At 33.7% G+C, this 20,724-nt stretch overlaps 2 protein-coding genes across 2 annotated transcripts; one reads left to right on the plus strand and one right to left on the minus strand.

The window, feature by feature from the left end:
- Positions 1 to 2,917: 2,917 nt before the first annotated feature.
- On the plus strand, positions 2,918 to 14,541 carry LOC132698641 (uncharacterized). Its single transcript, XM_060664835.1, has 6 exons — positions 2,918 to 2,990; positions 3,867 to 4,097; positions 11,079 to 11,235; positions 11,536 to 11,759; positions 11,842 to 12,057; positions 13,090 to 14,541. Exons 1-6 carry the CDS (start codon positions 2,918 to 2,920, stop codon positions 13,314 to 13,316), a joined length of 1,128 nt encoding a protein of 375 aa, XP_060520818.1. The 3' UTR covers positions 13,317 to 14,541.
- A 1,064-nt stretch (positions 14,542 to 15,605) lies between these two features.
- LOC132698853 (transmembrane protein 104 homolog) lies at positions 15,606 to 20,105 on the minus strand. Its single transcript, XM_060665200.1, has 3 exons — positions 19,884 to 20,105; positions 19,624 to 19,833; positions 15,606 to 18,002 (listed from the first exon to the last, which is right to left on the minus strand). The coding sequence occupies exons 1-3, from the start codon at positions 19,911 to 19,913 to the stop codon at positions 16,821 to 16,823; spliced, it is 1,422 nt and encodes a 473-aa protein (XP_060521183.1). The 5' UTR covers positions 19,914 to 20,105; the 3' UTR covers positions 15,606 to 16,820.
- Positions 20,106 to 20,724: the final 619 nt, after the last annotated feature.

Raw genomic sequence — 20,724 nt, forward strand, 5'->3', positions numbered from 1 at the left:
CAAGGTCGCGAATGAAAAAATCAACCAAGACGTGGTTAATAAGCCTCTTATCATAGACGGATTGGCGCATATTAACGTGGTGACCTCTAAACCATTAATGGATACGGAAACTTCCACGATATCACTGGAGAAACTATTTCAGTCTGATAAGAGTCACTTGAACCCCAGTTTTACTACGAACGATGAAGTGCTGGAGACCGATAGGTCCGAGTTTGTAAACGTGAGAGTGTTGAATAAAGAGCAAAAAGGTTTTCACGACGGCTTTCAAGGAGTTATAAATATTTTGCCTCAAGATGGCGACACGCACGAGGCCAGGGTGGTGGAAATCACTCAAAGGCCCAGCTCTAGGACAATCAAGATTGTCCCGATTAGGGTAGAAATGACTAGAAATATTGCGAACGTTAGGATATTGAGACGGGCAGAATCCTAACCGATTACTAGGTTTTAATTTATTTTACTTATATTATCTTGGTATTTTTAGGTGTATATAAACCTTGTTATGTTTTAGTGTCGCCCTTATTTAATATTGTAAATAAATCTTATGCACCGTTGTAATATAATTCGCACCATCACTGTTTTCTTTTCCATGTGTCTCCTGTCTCTATTTGTGTGTGCCATACTGTATTGGACTATGTTTGTTAGTGTATGAGGCCAGTGGGTTGTTTTTCTTTCCTCTATATTGTAAATTTATTCGAAATATATTTTTTGTGATATTTAACACGTGTATTTTCTTCGACGCGTATCGGTTGTATTGGTGGTGACAGTGCCTCGGAATTTGAATTGGTTGCACTCGACAAGGTAAGTTTCCTCTTTTTACATAACACTGAAAATTGCCATAAAATATAATTGCAATTACAATAATGAAACAAAAATTTGAAGAATTAACTACATTAGTTTTTTTAGGTACTTTTTTTGCTTGTAAGTGTTATTTTCTGCTGGGGTTTCATTCAAATAAAGACATTTTAACACTTCATATATGACTCGATAAAAAATAGTATATTATTGCAACAAGTTTGATAAACTGCACTTTAGCCACTAGTTTCCTTTATCAAGAGCGGATCGGGTGTTAAACAAACTAACGACTCAGGAACTTTATCAAAAATGCTGCATTACTGTATTTCTTTTTACAACCATTAGGTTTTAGATAACATCCGATCGCACCCAAGTCCGTACCGGAAACGCCTGTGGATAATGAAGCTGACGACTTAAAATGACACTTTCCGCATGCTTTATCATTGCATAAGTGGGTATTTTAGAATGTATGCAATACGAATTTTGCTAGCTTCATTTAAAACCCTTTATAAAAACACATAACTGACACAATTATTCAGAACAAAAAACAATAAAAACAGCGATATTAACACATGTTTGTTAGATATCGAACAAAAAATAATAACTAACAAATAAACTTCTAATTTTTGTTTCATTTGAAGTTACTCGAGTTGTTTCTGGTTCACTTCTCAGAGTATGTATATTTATCTTTGTCATATTATATCTCTTTTGAAACCTACGATTTTATAACTTTTATTTTCACTTTATTTCAATTAAAAATTAATTTTCTTTTTTTTTGTCTGAAGTTCTCACTAGACGGGCGATTTTTCTGATAAATACTTCATAATTGTTAATTTTTCAAGGGCTAAAACTTGCCAAATTTAGGAAGACGAAAATCATTAAGCCTACCTTACCGTTACCATGGAATACCATATTTAACCCTTAATTTATTAGTATCAATTGTAAATTTCAAATTTCAAACAAATGTGCGTTTTTATTAAGCAGGAAGATTATACTTTCAAATAAGTGTTAAATAGATCAATAGATATGTGGAGAATCTATATTTGAACTAAGATTACGAGTTTATTGGCAAAAATGTTTTTTTGGTTAATTTCAGGAAAAAATTTTGAAGCACTCCGTATTTTGTGAACACTATTTTAATAAAGAGATGCGCTCTACTCTTGTGTTTGAAATCAAACACGTAACAAACAGGTTTAGCGAATTTAGCGAGCTTATATTTGTTAAAGTTTTGATTATTATTCTGAACAAAAATAAACGCATCTTTTTCAAAGAGCGCTTGACCAATCAAACGCGTAATATTTTAACGAAAGTTACACGTAAAAACAATTAAATGTGTAACTGGATGAAAGTAAAGAGATTGAAATTATCCGGTCTAAAATAGAAAGTGCAAGTAATTTTAGTGCGTTTAAAAGCAATTATCGCTCCAAATAACCTAAGTCGGTTCAAAATTCCCCACAATAAATTTAAATAAATAATAATTTGTTTCAAGGACGTTATAAAGCAACGAGTACCAAAATTGCAGTTAATAATCGGGAAAATAGTATCTATTAATAAAACAAAATAGCAAAAATAATGAATTCGTTAAAGACGATATTTAAAAATTAGGTAGACAAACTTAGTCACACTTAAAAATTTCGTTAAAACAATGAAAAACCTTCAATTCGATAGTATATCATGCAACAAGTGAGCTAAAAGGCATTTGAATCACGAGTTTATTTGGCACGAACGGATCGCGGCGGAGCGAGTGTTTAATAAACGTAAACTTTTTAAGTCGCTCGCTCCGCTGCGCTCTGCTCGTGCCAAATAAATTCGTGACTCATTTACCGCACTTGTTGCATAATATACTATTTATATAAAGGAGTACAACACTACAAAGACAATTTGGGACGAATAAAAATTATTTTGAGATAATAAATTGTAAAATTTAAATTATTTAAATGTCGAGACGAATTACGACACAATTAATTAGGGGATATTTAACTTATTCCAATGATGCAAACTTAAATTACTGAAGCATAATAATTTCAACCGCGTGAAACTGCTGGTAACAGGTTCTATGCACAATACCACATTTTTATGATATGCCAAGATAATTAATCTGCCTACTTATACTTCTCGTACCACCATGACCTTTAAATGTCTCAGTATGGAACGACCCGAGTTTAACGAAATTGTACAAATTAATATAAGGTTCACATGTAACGACTAAATGATTTGTCAATTATATTAAATTATACATATCAATGCTGCTAAGGATATAATAAAATATTTTGGAATTAAAAGCTTAATTTTTTTGCCAGGCTTAAAAAAACGTTGCCTTAAAAATTTCGACATATATGGAGATAAAAACATACCTTCTACTAGCCAAAATTCTTAAACTTAATGGACATATGAACCCTGAAGAAAATTAATTAAAAATAAGAATACATTTATTAAACGAAGGTTATCGATTCTAGGTAACATAGCAACATTAAATTTTAAAAACACAAAGTTTGAGATCAATAACTTAGTACTTTATCAAATAAATGATATTGCTGCATCAATTTATCTTTGTACCGTTTATCCACAAAACAAACACATACAAATATTTTCACCCAAATAATAAAAAAATAGAATATTTTTAAATGAGGGTATTTTAGTTAAAATATTTTTTATTGGGTCATGATATATATTAGGGCTGCGACACAAATTCTTTCTATCAATTAAGCAGTCATATGTGTTAATTACATTCAAATGATTGGCATAAAAAGGTTCTGCGCTACATTGTAATTAAGTGATTACTCAAAGTTGTTGTTTTAATTATCATTGATTATTCCTTGCGAACAAATGAAGACTCGAATCACAATTATCGAAAAACAAATTTAAAATATTTTTCCGTAGTACGTTTTCATACGTATCATATTTTCTGTCAAAGAATCACAGTGAAAAGTAGAAATAAAACACAACAATTACAAAAACTTTATTGAAACCATATACAAGAAGGAAAACAAATACAAAAACCGTGCTCGCCGATTTTTCCGGAAAAAATCACACTACGATACAATTGAAATAGGTTGAATAATTGTAATTAACAGCGAACACAACTGAACACACACCCACGCGCGTTAATTGGTGTATTTCTTTGCAGACGTTTTCTACCGCGGCACCTAGACCACTGTTTCGTGTAGGCCCGAGACGTAGGAACTCCACCTTTGCGTCGTCCACGACAACGATAACGACGAGTCGAACGACATCCTCGCCTTATTTGCCGACCGCGACTAAGATCGGTCGCAGAAAACCCAGCAGCGAGCTTTTAGAAAGTCAAGGTAAGCACGGGAGTCAGTGGGGACAGGTTCTTCAAAGCTTGTCGATTGTCTAATTGATATTTATTTCGTCTGAGCCAGAAAGATGTCCGAATTGGAGGATAAGAAAATGGGAACAAATGTTAGCCTGCTAAAAGCTAAGCTAAACAACGACATGTCACATTTTTCGAATTTAAAAGAAAGCTTATTTATCTGCTGAGATGATCATAGTAAATGTTAATTGATTTGTCTTTCCGAAATTAAGTTTATGATTTTGCAGTCCGGAACAGTCACATTTCTCCTTTAAAAAAACTTATTAGGAAAGAATATATTTAGTGTTGATTATTCTAGCTTGCAACTTGAGTGTGTCAAAATAATAATAACGCATGCTAAAATACTTATTTTGTCGATAATATAATTGTAATGTAATATTAAGTGTAAGTAATGTAATATTAATTGTTCTGCAGAATGAATCCAACGATTTTTAGCGGTTGATATCTTGAGAATCGTTGACGATTGAGAAAATTTGAAATTAGAGAGAAAATACATTTTTGGCAGAAATTCAGATTTAACTGTTCACGTTGCTATAATCAGTCAGCGCTATACAAAATGGCCCAAATATGGGGGAGAAGTGAAGATATTTGAAAACATAATTTCTCATCCTCTGTCTCATGCTACTCCTATCATCAAATGCTTCCGTTCAAAATAAATAAGTCTTATTATCAGTCATATTTTTCGAAAATTTTACTTTTTTTTTGGGATGTTATATTTTTAATAGAATAAAATACAAGTTAAATGCGTAAATGATCTTTCTATTTTGAATAGTATTTCTCGAAAAACATGATATATTTATTTAATAATTTAAATAATAAATTAAAAGTATATTTGGAGTCAGCGAAAATACAAAAACATATTTATATTAGCTCTTTACTTGTATTTTTAATGTTGTGTTTCAAATTGTTCCAGTATTCCTTGTGGTTGAGAGTTTTTAAGGATTTGGCTAGGGGAAGATGTAAATTACATATCTAGCAAGGCAGGCTCAATCATTGCTAGTGTTAACCACAGTTGGTAAAATTAATATATTTTCAAAAAAAAACAGTGGCAAGTCTATAACATTTTCAAAAAAATTTGCGTCATTTTTTACTTTAGCGCGTCATATGGCGCATTCGAAAATGACGTGTAAAATTAGGAATCGTCTGTAGAATGGGTTGTTATTTATCCGCTGAATGCAAATATGAAAGAGACTTTCCAATGAAACAAAAAGTACCATGCAAACCCGAGAAAAAAAAAACGTTAGTATTTCCCGGCAAATTTCGTTGCGGTTGCAGCAATCGTGACCTAAAATGTATCGATATAATGACTTTTTGCATACAATCTATTGCTTATAGTTTCTTTTTAAAACGCGTAGTATTGCAGATCAAAATCTAGTATTTCACTGGGTCACAATTTACGTTTGTATAATGGTGGACAAGTAACCATTATTAGGTGTGGCTATGACGTGATACCTACGAGTCCCACCTTTGCCATTCTATGAGCATTTTGTTTTGATTAATAGACAAATTATACATAGATATATCTACTACTGACGAAAATAATACTCTGTCATTATTTTCTTTGCACTATAATTTTTTGCCGTCTATATTGCACGAATTAAATTGTCCTTTTTAATATTGACCTGCATAATTTCTGCTATAATTTGTTAATGAAAATTATTTTAACTGCTGAATGCTTGAATTTTATAACAAAAGATTTTTATATTATAATAATGCAAACTACAATTATCAGTTTATAAAAAAGAAAAATTAAAAAACTGAATAAACATTTCAATTTATCTTTAAGTGGAAAATTCTGTTATGAAAAGTTAATTTCCATTTTTGTCTATACAAAGTAATATAATGTAAAAGGACTTAATTAAATAACAAACTGCACATGCCTGGCGAGGCATTGAAAATGTCGGTGGAACTTGAATTCACAACCGGAAATGATATAAAGCCTTGACTTTGAGATTGGCATGAAAACACCGTAAGCTGGCTACGCACTGCGAGCAATGAATGTAATTTATATCACATACTTGACAGTCTAGTAGTCTGTGAAACTCATGTCAAAATCAGTGATGTCGATGTAAACTGCCATTGGTCTGGTAAAACAGCGAATGTGATTTTGTGAGGCAAACTTTACATAGAGGATGATGAATACTAGCAGATATTCGTTTCTTTGTCACGCGTATTAACAATAATACCAGATAAGATCGTTTTATATTGCTTCTCAAGTTTTCTACCTGTTTAGGGCTTTTGAGGGTATTCTACGACCAAAAATATAGTGCTTTGGCGTTTTAAGTATTTTACAGTAGCTTAACCGCAGATCTTCGCCGAACCGTGGTAAAACCCATGCCAACAGATGTTTATTCTGCATTATGTAGGTCTGGCCTGAGATGGACAGTAACGAATATTTGTAGAAACTTTAAATTTTTATTTGAAACGTAAATGGGTCGTTTCGAATGTAATTAAGCATCGATACTGCGGGGTATTTTCGAATTAGTAGAAGTGTTTATGTTCAAGTAAGTACGTATTCATGTACCTGATCCTCGAGCTTTGACCCTGCGAGGCTGTTTGTATTGTGTAATTAAAAGGGTAAGTACCTGTACTCAATTTATCTTACAGGTATGGTCTGTTCAAAGATATAAGAAAGTGACCAATTGCTTTTGAATGGGATTATCCAAGGGTGGACAGTAACATACAATGCAACGAGATCATTACCTAAAGTTTCGGAATTTAAATTGAGGTAAAATTGTGGTCCGTAATAGAAAATAATTTTATACCTACCTGTGTTTAATATTATTTGGTTTGGTATACTACTTAGTTTAAGTTTATTAGTAATTAGTAATACAGCGTGTGTTGAATGGTGTGCGAATTATGCAAAATATGTGCGAGTCTAATGTATCTCAGGAGATGCTCCCCCCAAATGTAGAGACTAAGGAAGTTATAAACAATGTTTATTTGACTCTCAATTGAACGTGGTGCCAGCAAGCAAGTATCTTTAGAAGAAACGGTCACATTGACGAAAATTCCAACATCAACTGTATGGAAAATTGTGAATAACTCCATTACAGCGAGGAAAAAAAGAAACGATGCTGACATTTTCTTGAGTGTAGATGAAAGTGATCAAGATATAATACGGCGTAAAATTTACCAGTTATATGAGGAACAAAGCGTGCCTATATTAGATATCTTAATTAGAAGGCTTAAAAAAGATGAAACCGGTGTTAAATGTGGCAGAACTACCTTATGGAAGTGTATTCAACACATGGGTTTTAGATTTAAAAAAATTGACAAAAGGCAAGTTTTAATGGAATCTTTTAGATTTCGGAAATGGCGACTGGAATATCTAGAAAAATTAGAATTTACAAAGAACAACAAAGGCCAATTATTTACTTGGTTCGGCACTTATGATACCATGGAAAAGGGTTGAGTTGACTCAACTGATAAGTGTAACAAACGCGCCATCAAAAAGAGGTAAAAGAATAAGAAGATGATTTGATCTGAGTTGAAAGCGCATATAAGAAATAACACTGCACCAAAATTTAGTGATAGTACCATAAACATAATTCGATAAGAGGTAGCCAAAATATCTACAAAGCTGATCTAACTGTGAAAAACGAGTAATAACAGAAGAAAATATTTATCGAGAACGACTAGTGGCGAAGGTGACGATAGTAGCGATAGTGACGATTTTTTAAGTTACTGATACTTTATTATTATTATATTTAATATTATCTACTATGTAGAAATGAAATAAAATAGAACGTAATAAACTTTTATCTTGTACAATTTTTTTTTATGTACATGTTTCGAGAATTGCTCGGCGAAAAAGATTGAAAACATACTTATATTCCGCTTGTTAGTTTAGGTAGATAAATCTAGGACGGTCTTGGATGGTTACGGGTAAGGGTCTGCTAGACAGGGCGTTCTATAAAGAGCTGCGGGTTTGGAGTAATAAGCAGTAGGCAAAGTTAATCACGGGATCGGTTGCAAAAAGACAATATTTCTGGTCCAAGTATAAATCTTAAATATTACTTCGTGAAATCATTTTAATCGTTTATTTTTCCTAGAATTAACTAAATGATTGCGATAGAAAGACATTGAATTCCCATTGCTAGGCGTCTTTTCCTAAGAGATCATTTACGCAAGTATTAGATTTTAACTGAACTTAAGTTGTGTTTATAAACATTTAGAGATTAAATATTTTTATATTTTACCTGCAACTATATTTTTTAGAATTCGCTCTTAAATCGTAGTAAATATTATCCATGTTAAAAATAACATAAAATGTGCCAAAACCCATTTACAAAAAAACCAGCATTTACTAGGTAACGATGACTCAAAAAACTAAAAAAATTAAGTTCTACTGTCCAGTTATTGATCAGAAATTTCATAATCATTTATATATTCATTTTTATGATAACAGAATCCTCGCACAATTATTACCAAGATCCTTGAAAAAATATATAGCTGTTGGCACATCTTAACACCCAAATTTGTAGCGGGAAGGTAATAGAACAATATAAGTAAAAAAAAATCTACGGCAAATATCTTTCAATATTACAAATTTGATTTGTTTACATTCGTGTTTTACTTGCGTGCATATTTTTTAAATATGTAATTGTATGTCAAATATTTTTTTCTCCCCCCGTCTGTCTTGCTGTTATTACGTGGAATGTTTTCTTTAATATTACAGAATAAGGTAATGTATTTTAAAACAGCTTTTTTAATTTATAATTTCCCTAGAGTAATTGGCGCATGCCCCAAAAATGACCATGTTTGAAACAATATTCCGAAATTAATGTTCCGCATACGATAAAAATTTTCGCTTCAACGGATTAGAAACTCTTCGAAGTAGTTAAATCGTTACTGACACCGACTGGCCGATGGCAAACAAACCATAACTGATTTAAATGAGAACGAGCTAAGACAAGGAGATCCCATTTATAAAGAAATTATGGTCAAGCAGAAAACATTTACACTTAAAAAGAACCGTTTTACGCATCGGTGAGTTAAAAGCATTGAAATCATTTTCCGTGAAACCGAATCTCTAGAATGCGATTGTTCTTTTTAGCAGGAGATATCTAGTTATGTAATAAATAAGCAGTTCTTAGCTCTTCAAATCTGCCATAGCGCTTACTCTTCTATTTAGAAACCGAAAGCACGATAAAATTGTTACACCTGAGGTGTTAAAATATGTCTTTTGTCCAGGATGATATATATAATCTTCCGCGTATGCACCTAAATTTTATACACTAACCTGTAGTTTGCGCTACGTTCTTTCAGCAGCGAACTCCACACACACTTATCTTACTTTTTCTTTGAAAATTTAATGGGCATATTTTGAAGAAATAAGTTCGAAAAAATGCCACTGTTAAATTGAAACTATACTACTCTCGATATGTCAGCGGCCATGTTGGTTAATTTACATGCATATGATATTTATTAGGAAAGTACCTGTGCATCTTTTTTTTTTCGGTACAATTTAATTCACGTTGGGCATATGTACTAGGGACACTCGCCCATTGCCGATACCAATAGAAGGTTATATTTTATTGGTAACTAACCAACCCTCTAACATCATTAAAATTTTTAATGTCTACATTAGAATCGCGTGTATCCCACAGGGACGGCGACACTTGTACATTCAAAATGTTCACTAAATTCACAATAAACCGATACTAGAGGTAGCGAGTATGTTGTCAGAATAGCAGCTACATGGTTTGAACATGGAAGTTTCAGAAAAAAAATTAAATTGACCGCAAAATTAATTCGGTTATAGCAAATTTATCGAAAATAAAAAATGCAGTTACTGCAACTTTTTGTTTTGTTTTTCAAAAGTCGTTGATATATAAATTTTGATAAATTTTGTATGTGCTTGCTCCTGCAGATCCGATAATCTAATAATAAATTTTGATATTATGGCCCATGACCTGTATCATGGCGTCAAATTCGAAAGTGAAGGTAGATAAAAAAATGTGGGTTATTTGAAATACAAAAACTAATATGCAGCATAGGTATAAGTATCACGAAGAAATATTACTAAAAAATATACATTTAGTAATTAAAAAATGGTTTCATTGTTATTGAAAAATTGAACAACATATTGAGAATTTTTTTAGAATAATAGTAAAAATTTTGTAGGAAACTTTTATATATTCATATAGCATACGACAGAACCCTTTGGTAAAAAGTTATGCATCACAAAATCTGCCCAAATTCCCGTTTACACGCTACGCAAATACCAAGAGGTTTAAAAAATTAATGATATTCACTATGCCAACTAAATACTATCATCGAACATTCCACACGCGTGATTTCACCTATAACAAAGATTTAATGACCGCATAAAATCGAAAGTGAAACGCGCGTGTTATAACCGAAGAAGCGCATCTTCCTATAGGCAGCCGGCTGCTTCTTCTTGCTTAATGAGCAAAAAAGCGATATCGAGGAAACAATTTTAATTGGATAAGATGGGGAAACATCTGTTTACCGAAGAAAAATGCAAACATATCGGGGTCTATAGGTATTTGTTTTTCGCTTATTTGATATATACCTATGTATGTTTATCATTTATGATGATGAATCTTCATGGGATTAATAATATTATTGCAACATAGACATTTAATACAAAATCGTTTAAAAAAAAGGTTGAAAAGTATAACGAAAGGCAATATAGAACGACATACTCGGCGTTTAATGCCCAAGAAATTCATCAACATCAAACATTATCGCCAATACACAGTGGTTTATTTTTACGACCGAACTAAAAACTGTCAAATTCACAAACTGTTTGAGGCGATATTGGACGCCGCCGGATGGTTAAGAATTCCTTATTGTTTGATAGTGAGTTTTCAAATTACTCGAGCTTCCGGATATATTGAATTTCCCTTCTCAACATCTGTTATGTTCTCTTCAAAGACCAAATGGTTGCCAATATCCATACAATTTCATATTTTTGTTGCAGTTACAACTACACAAACGCCGACGCCTATCAACACGAGATTCAAATTTGTTTCTAGAAAAAACGTTTTGAGGACCGCAATCCCTAAGAGAGTGACAAAAAATAAGGAATCTGACCAGACGTTGGAATCTAGCAATCAACAGTCTCAAGAAAAGAACAGGTATTTACCGAGACTTTCAGAGATTTTTTAAGAGAACTTTGTTCGGCAGATTGATTTTGAAACTGCTGTTTACGGCATGCTGAGAATAAATGCTTAGATCTTTCTCACCACTGCAAAAGTCTATTGTACACGATCAGAAGAGAATTAAACAAAGGCTTTCAAATCACATATAAAATATTTACTTATTTTCTCAAAAGCATTTTCATTTTAGTTCCTTCCGTTTTATTATTTTATTATACATAACGTTAGAAATATAATAAAAAATAGGAAATAAAAAAATTGTATTTTTTTCCGTCTTAGAAACAGCGAAGAAATAAAAAAATTAGCGGACGTCGCCCTAGCTCTGCAGAGCGTGCAAAGTGCGCCTGCGCCCGGTAGAAAGAGGCCTAAAACAACGAGAATAGGGCCGGACTTAGCCACAACCAGAGCAGTAGCGGCGAATTCGTATACGACCGCCGCGCAAGACTTTTATACGACTTCTGTCATAAAAGATATCACAATTTCGCCACACGTTAATAAGAAAGGTACGTACTTCTTGTGTATTTCGGATATTTTAACGTAGAAATAACGCTACAACACATCCCAACGGTAAAATATTGATTTCAGACGTGGCTCCATTGGCACAGTTGCCAAGCAGAAGCAAGTATCGGTACTCCAGCAGTTCAACTCCTTTGATACTAATAACGACACCGAGAGCTGACGTCAGAAGGCGAAAACCTTCCGTGCAGGTGTTCGACAAAATTAATGCTTTTGATGAAGCAAATACGTACAGGCCTTTATCTGAATACGATTATTACGACGACCTGCAAGCGAGTATACTGTGTAGGCGTCAACCTTACAACTTTTTTTATTTTAAGAGCTTCATTATAGATGTTTTTCTGACCGAACTTGGTCAGAAACGTTTAATAACCTTCCCTTTGTCAATTTGTTGGTTACAAAATATGAATGGATAGGTTAGCAAAATCTTTGGTTAGTTTCTGTTACACAAAACTCATACTTTTTGGTATTCTAGAGTCAAATTCTATTAAATTATGAATTCTGCTAGCTTGAGCTTTGCTGTAAAATCAAGATTTATTTATCAACATTTCGTGAATGACATGACAAACTTAAAACGTCAAAACCGACAAGGAACCCACCTGCGTCGAAAACTGGAACTATAGTAAAAGCAGGGAATTTGAACAAAATTTGAATTAGAAACATATTGCTTATAAAAGTAAGATTGTACTATTAAAAGAACCACAGTTCACAAAGAAACGAAAAAATTGTAAAATTTAAATCCTCTTTGAAAGGCGCTGTCATTGACTGTGAGCGGTTGCGACGTCAATTAGCTCGTAAAATTACGCGCCAGCCGGACAGTAGCATAGAGAAGCCATTAGAGAGAAGAATTTTAGTCTTGAACCTTTTGTTATCTTGTGTTTAGTATCAAAAAGAAAATTTTGAAAATAACCGTCGACTTTTAAAAAGGTCAATCTGATAGTTTACCTTTTGCATATATGTTTATGATGACATCTTACATACAAAACACAGAAAGATTTTCTTTTGCTGAGGTTCGCGGTGTTAAGCTAAAAGGTATATTCATAGAAGATTTGGGCACCTGTAATAAGCTTAAAGTTTTCTAGTTTCCAAAATTCAGATGGTATATCAAATACAATGTAAATTATTCAACAAAAAAAACAAAAAGGATTTTTTTAACTAGTTTTGATATTTGGTATGCGTTATGTCTATACATACATAAACAAATGTATTAAAGAAATTTTAAAAAATGTTCAAATTCGCAAATGATCTAAATGAAACTTTATATTATTTTATTTTATTATTGCTTGCGGGTTTTGTGATGTGCTTGAGCTCTTTCAGCGAGAATACCAGAACACAGCAAGGTTTTAGTGCACAGCGACGGCAGGATCGAGTGCTTGGATCAGGGCAATTTCCCGCATCCCGTATCATGCAAGAAATTCATCTCCTGCGCCAAGATGGAGAACGGAAAAGTCATCGGCTGGGAGTACACGTGTCCCAAAAATCTCAGTTTCGATCCCATAGGCGGCATGTGCAACTGGTCCGCTGGATTAGGCTGCGTCGAATAAGATTACATCATTCAGAATCATTAATAAAAAAATATTTATTGAAGAATACGAGGGTTGCTATTTGTATTTCTGACTTAGTGAAAAAACAAAAAATATGATCACAACTGGTTTCATATTTTTGCATGCGTTTGAACCAATTTTCAAACCGTTTTTCCATTCTGATTACGCTACCTTCAAAACTTGGTTTTGGAATGCAGAAACGGCTTTTTCAAAATCCGAGAAATGTTGGACGCGCAATTTATTTTTGACATACGGAAAAAACCAATTGAGTGCCAAATCCAGGGCTGTCCTGCGAATAATGATTTGATGATTCGGATGGTTAAGAATACCTTCGTCTGAGCCGATGGTGGTGTACCATTCAGAATTGACCGACTTTCTTTGCTTCAGGCTACTGTTGATAGGTAACAACGGGTAACCGTTGATGTACTTCTTCCGAGAACTATTGTTAGATTTGGCTCAACTTGAAGGATCTATTACAGTCGGTCGCTGTTTTGTTCCGGACTTATCTCCAAAGATCCGTGATTCATCACGTCATATTATACAGCTTTCGATACACCTTGGCTGTATTTTTTCAATATTTCCTTGCATCAATCGATTCTTTTAAGTGTTTCTTAGATTATGTGGGATCCAACAATCCACAATTTTTTTTAGGGCAAAATTTTCATGTAATATCCTATGGATGCTAGTCTTACTTAAGACCAAAGATGCCACTATCTCAGGATATGCCCGCTATGCTTTATTAGTTCCCGCACAGGGTCAACATCATGGAAGTCGTCCTGATGCGTTATATCAGTTGATGTCAGATGGCGCTTGACACCACTTACTGTTACCTAGACCAGAAATACAAGTAGCAACAAATTGTACGCGGCTGTAGACAAGGGAATAAGGCTGTAGTAACATGTGATCGTTATAGGGTGCCTACAACGCTGACACAAGTTTTTTCTTGTAATAATTGTATATACAGAAGCTAGATTAGGTTTTAAATAGATTACCCAAATTTCTAGATATTTTGTAAATATTTTTTATCGTTTAATAAAATCGAATTTTATTTAACGTTAATTTTATGAAAGAAGAAAGAAGCCGACCACAAAAGTCAGAATTCGGCGCCAACTTTACAATACGAGCCCTAACAACTAATTATTCGGACGCTGTACGAAATAATAAGAAAACATATTTATACTTATTTTAAATTGATTTTTTTTGCCTTTTCGACAGAAAAATGAAATCACGCACTTATTTTTATACCAAAAAGGTAATGAATTATTTTTTTATTTCACATAAATTACATAACAAAATATCAAAAACATACCGAATTTGCTGATAAATAAATATTCGGACGCATTTAAATCTTTTACTTTAAATTTTTGTACGAATCACCCTTTTTCGAAAATCGTCTACACACATCAAATTTTGATATTTTAGATTTTGCCCAATCCAAACGTTTTTTCTTCTGAATAGACGTTAATAATGGTTTTTCCTTCGCCTTTAACAAAAGTAGATCATAGAATATTAATAATTTTTATAATGAAACAGGAAAAATTTTAAACTTACCTTATAAAAACTCAAACCAGACTTATTGTCTACATCCCCCTGGAGACATTTAAGTGGGCCTCGTGATTCCATTGGGCTTGAATTTGTCGTAAGACGCTTCGTCTGCTAGTTTTACAAAACTTGACCAGACTACGACGATCTCTTTCAGTGATTTTACGGGGTCGGTCTGAACTTTTACCACGAACGCTAACACTAGCTGTTTCTCCATACTTTTTTATAATATCCCCGACTATTGATTTTGCAATACTCAAGTCATTTGAAATTTTTTGCATTGATTTACCTCTGCAGTACTGAGATATCATAATTTCTAGCACTTTTTTGTTTGTTGCAACACCACGCGTCATTTTCTTATCAACAAACTTGAAAGATACAACCCGAACTGACATCTCATTTATCTAAGCACACTACATTTTACCATCAAGGCATGGGTAACATTGATTTCTTGGTCAATAAACATTCGCGTCCGAATATTTATTTGTCAGCAAATTTGGTATGTTTCCGTTATTTTGCTATGTAATTCATGCGAAATAAAAAATAATTCATAATGTGTAATTGTAATGTGCGTATATTGATTATTCAATCAACAAAGCAAAAAAAAATTAAATAGATATAAAAATGTCTTTTTTATCATTTTTTACATCGTCCGAACATTTAGTTGTTAGGGGTCGTAATATTGGGTTTTGGCTAGAGTAAACAAAAACGAAGTTATAAAACGGAAATCGAAAAAAAACACATAAAATAGTTAAATATATTAACCTTTAATGATTATTGAAAAAATACCATCAAAAAGTAATTTATCACAGACAACATTAAATTATGTTTTTTAATCGTTCGGATTTAAAACCGGATATTGTTGTAATTGACAATTATTGTTATTGTTACGGCACTATCTCGCAAAAATGTATACAAATAAAAACCTACGCACTGGCCAAAATAAAAAGTTTTCATTTTTTATTGAATGCAGCCACAAGGTTCACTTAGAGCCCACCTATGCTGACAATGTTTAGGAGGAATTTTCGATAAGCACAGACACGAGTCATTTCAAACTGCAAACAGAAGCTACTAAATTTTCGGGAAAAAAAAGTGTGTGTGTGTGTAACGTAACTTTTTAAAAGAAATTGACACAAAATTCTTGCTCGTGCCTATATAATCTAATAGCTGTATGGTTAAAAATAATAATACTAAAAAATTAAATTAATAAAATGTACTTAGTCCACTGGTTGTTCTACTCATTAAAGCCCTCATTGGGAACCCGAAATCCAGCGTTCGAAAAAAAATTCTTGGAATTCACTTTCCAAAATCACAATGAGCGTATCATCGACAAATGCGAATCGAAAATGTGCGTCTGCTTTTTTTTTGTTGCTTGGGTATAACTTAACTATTTTTAACGTAAAAACAATTATCAGTATTTTTTCTATTAAATTTGTCCCTTATTAAGTGAACTCCAAATCACATTGCTACCTAAATAAAACAATATTATACAACATTAACAAGATAATAACTACTCTCCATCGGAGCTCGAAACATTGCCGACCTTTTCACGCTCTTAGTAGGCTCAAGATGACGTAATAAGTGTCTCATAGAGTATGGAGAGTGTCGAGTCTTGTTAATGTTGTGTGTTGGTTAGGGGCGGTTCTCCCATCTCTGACAAACTTAAGATTATAACTTCAATGTTTGAGTTAAACTGGTGCTTATTTTTAAAAAAAATGCTTTAAAGCATAATCACAGGTTTATTGTCAATTAAATTAACCGCTACCAAGAGCAGAGTTAAGGTCAGATTTATTAACGACTTCATCGAGGACTCGGAGACAAATAATTTTCGTATGGGAAGGGATGACGCCTAAGAATTCCAGCTGTAGGCATGGTGAGCATCAATTTTTAACCACAAAGTTTTACTACAGCTTATATAATAAGCTTATTTTACATTGAAGAACCGACCCTTAAGCGCAACCACTAATGATTAATAATAAAATCGACGGTAACGAATATAATACACAAGAGAGCCCATAAAATAACGAAACAAAACCAAGCGTAGTGTTTAAAGGGGCTCGTATAGCGATGGCTGATTGAACCAAAATCTCTGAGGCACCGTTTTCTCGCATTGATCACCAATACCGCCGGAACGATATACTGAACTATTACGCCAGCGTAAGACCCAGTCACCTCGATCAGAGTTTTAAGGTTATGGGTGGACAGGGCTAGAATGATGGGGGGAAACACAGCCAAAGTGGGGAAGAGCAACCGCCTTACAAAAAACCCGCGTCTCTCGATACAGTTGACAAACAAATGTGTCAGATTAGCTTGGAGGGTGATCGCTATGATTGGAAAACTGGTCGACATCGGGAACAGTGGGAAAGCGGCGAGGAAGAACCCGACAATTTTCATGACCGTACCGGAATCGCCGGTCTGTATAAAATTCAGTGAATACAATACGTCCAAAGACTCGAAAGCGAACGATCCGGTGAGAGAGAGTAACAAATAAAACGCACAGATAAGAAAAAAATCGTAACTTATTTTTAGCATTATACGGTTTTTGCTCGAAAACGGGGCAATTAGACCGGGTAGTGAGTGGTGGCACATAAAACTGTAGACACTAGATCCGGCCAAGGCGGGCACTTCCACCAAATTAATTAGTCCCGGATGACCTTGCTGGCCGTATTTCAGCAGTCGTACGCAGGCGAGAGTCAGCATGATGGTAAAAGCGATCCATCGCACGCTGACTGTAAACATTTGCAAGTATTTAGTCTTTTGTACGTTGAAATAGGTGAAGGGGCCTATGAGCAAACCAAATACTGTCACATACATTCTGTATATATCCATTTTTGTGACACCGGTATCGTCCCAACAGTACTCTGTAAAATTCTCGGAATTATTGGAAGACCTGCAGCTTAAATTGACCAGGGTTTTGCCTGACGCCGCGGCGTAGATCGTCAAGTCGCCGAAAAGATAGACGCACAAAGAGACGAAAAAAAATACGTGTCCAGTTTTGGAGAGATAAAGGGCGGCCATTTCACCCAGTTCGACTTTTCGGTTCAAACTGTAGTAACGTTTCGTCCTTTGTGTTGACAAAATGGCCGTCTCTTCCGTGCTCGTCGTCTCCCGTTCCGAGTCGGTACTATGCGACACTTCACTTTCCTAAAAGAATGAGGAAAAATTATTCTGAAGTGGTGAAATAATAAATGACTTTATTGTAAACAAAGAGTATAAGATAGAGGGGAAGGTCGCGTATAATGTAACGAATGCCATCCAATATTTGTGTCCAAGTACTAAAGTACTGTCATGGCGGATTAAAATAATGCGTCACACTGAAAATACTACAGTAGCTTGTAACGGGTAACAGCACTTTATTTATATTTAAAAAAAAAAATTAAAACTATTTCGACATAATTTTTTTTTCACATTTTACATTTTTACGCTTTTTAACATTGCCAATAATGGGAGCCTCCTCCTTTTTTCTTATACTCTTTGGCTTAACCCATTTTTACAAGAAATTAAAGGCTAAGAGAACGTGGGAACAGAATAACACAGATGCTCAAAACCATATAGCTATTAGATAACATAGGAGCCACAAATACAATATAAGTGATACCCTTCAGTCCAGCCGACCTGCACTGCACTTTCTAAACAGCGATCTCTACACATTTATCTCTCTTCTCCCTGAAAGTTCAAGGGATCTGGGCATATACTAACAAAACTGAAAACTATCGAATTCACGATCAAATATTGATTGTTGAACGCCGCAAGTGTTCATTGATTGAAAACGAGATGTCAAATAATACGTCTTATTGAAGAAGTGCCTGTTTTACCACCAAAGATAATGCCGATGTCTAATATATTCAAAACTATCGTAAAAGAATTTCTTAACCGACGACAACAATTTATATACAGATGAACAAGTCGATAAGAGTAAACAAACAATGCAAGTAAAAACTGACTAAGCAGGCCAGCAGATAATTTACCCGTCATAGCTTTGTCAGCTTTCGTTATTTTTAAACTGGTTTTTGATCTATTGCGTAAATCACAAAATGTAGCGCAAAGAATAACGGCAACTTTGTTTAGTTTCTTGATTCACTAACCACAAAGGGTTACTGCGGGACAACGAATTATTTATTTTTAAAATTCTTTTTTTTTGTACCCCTACTCTAAAATACCCACTTTTGCACTTAATGAGAATGTTAATTTAAGACGTCAGCTTGGTTACTTGCAATAACGACCTATTTCGGACATTTCTGGTACTTTGATCATGGATTTGGGATAAATAGGATGTTTTCGGCAAATTTTTAATAGTCAAATCAAATTCACTAATGTAATGTACCCAAAAACTAATAGCCATAGAGCCATATTGTTAACCACTCGTTCCGTTGGGGTTGGCTAGTGCCAAATCAAACTTGTTACATAATATACTATCAACTAAACATAAAAGATTTAAGTTATAACTGCCAACTTTAGCAATTTTTTTTTGTTTTTTAACATATTCTGTTGTTGTTTATCACTTTTCGCACTTTTCCAGTGGTCAAAAAAACTTTATCAGACCCAATATTCCAATATTTTTATTACTATCAATACTTTTGAAGACCTATTTAAAGTTCGATTCCCAAACAATTACTTGTTATGGATGTCTTATTGGAGTTTGATATGTTAAACATGAATATTCTTTTAAAAGTTTAAAAAGAATAAAAACTTATATAAAGAAGATATTTTCTAGTAAAATAAGTTGCCAACGAAGTCTGAAATGTAATCCGAAGGGCTTACTCACATCAATTTTATGTGACTGGATCCTCCTCCATTCAATTGTGGCATTAGCACATGCCATACTTTCTATTACAAAAGTAACATTAATAAAACTCACAAAACACAACAGCATCAGCATAAAGGTACTAAATAGCCATCCAGCACTAGCAAAAGCAGCTGGAAGTGTTAGTGCACCTGTACCAACGATTAAATTGAAAACATAGATCAACCCCACCTAGAACACAGATTATTAGGGAATTTAAAAAAATAATGGAAAAATAATACCCAATGCGGATATTTGTCGCTTAATGGCATTTTGTTTAAATTTTAAATAAAATATGTATATTAACCACCAACATAATACCATTCATCTGGAATCTGTAGGGCTAACAGTAAAAATAAATTACTTTATCTAACAATTTAAAGTATCGTTGTGTCCCATCTAGAGCACAAGGAATTTTGAACCCATCCCTCGGCAGTACAAATGAACACATACATTTTTTTTGTTCCTAGCATGGATCAAGAAATGGAAAAATAGCAGGGTAACATTAAAAGAATTTTTATATTTTCTTCTTCTTCTCTTTGTCTTTGCCAACTACAGGTTTTTTCGGCCAATGTCATTACTTAATATCAAGTTCCCATTTGCGACCTTCGTACATCAACAGACAAATTTTCAATACCTCCAATATGCATATGTCGTCGATTGGCTACAATCGAACTTATAGTGAATAATTGTCCTTGTCCATTCAATACAAAAGAAAAACAAGGACAGAATTTACAAAAATCGCAGGTTAAATCTTACCACACAGTCTTGTACAACGTGAATCATAAATGCACATGCAGAAAAACGGATATAGAACTGACAAAAATGTATGGTTCACTATTGTCGCTGACCCCAGCTGGACGTATAAAATCATGGAGATAAATTCATCTGCATGGTCAGCTTAATAAAAATAATTTTTAAAAAGACGGAGTCAGAACTGATCGAAACAACAGGTTCGATGTAGATTCAGTTCAACGGATAACAAATGATGCAGATAATTAATCCGCCTTATCCATAAAAAAAAGAAAAAAACAGAGGTTCACTTTTGTTGGTGAGTACAGCGTGACATAAAAGATGATAGAT

This window comes from Cylas formicarius, unplaced genomic scaffold, assembly GCF_029955315.1.
Source record: "Cylas formicarius isolate icCylForm1 unplaced genomic scaffold, icCylForm1.1 PGA_scaffold_2__14_contigs__length_35257938, whole genome shotgun sequence".
NCBI classification, from domain to species: domain Eukaryota; kingdom Metazoa; phylum Arthropoda; class Insecta; order Coleoptera; family Brentidae; genus Cylas; species Cylas formicarius.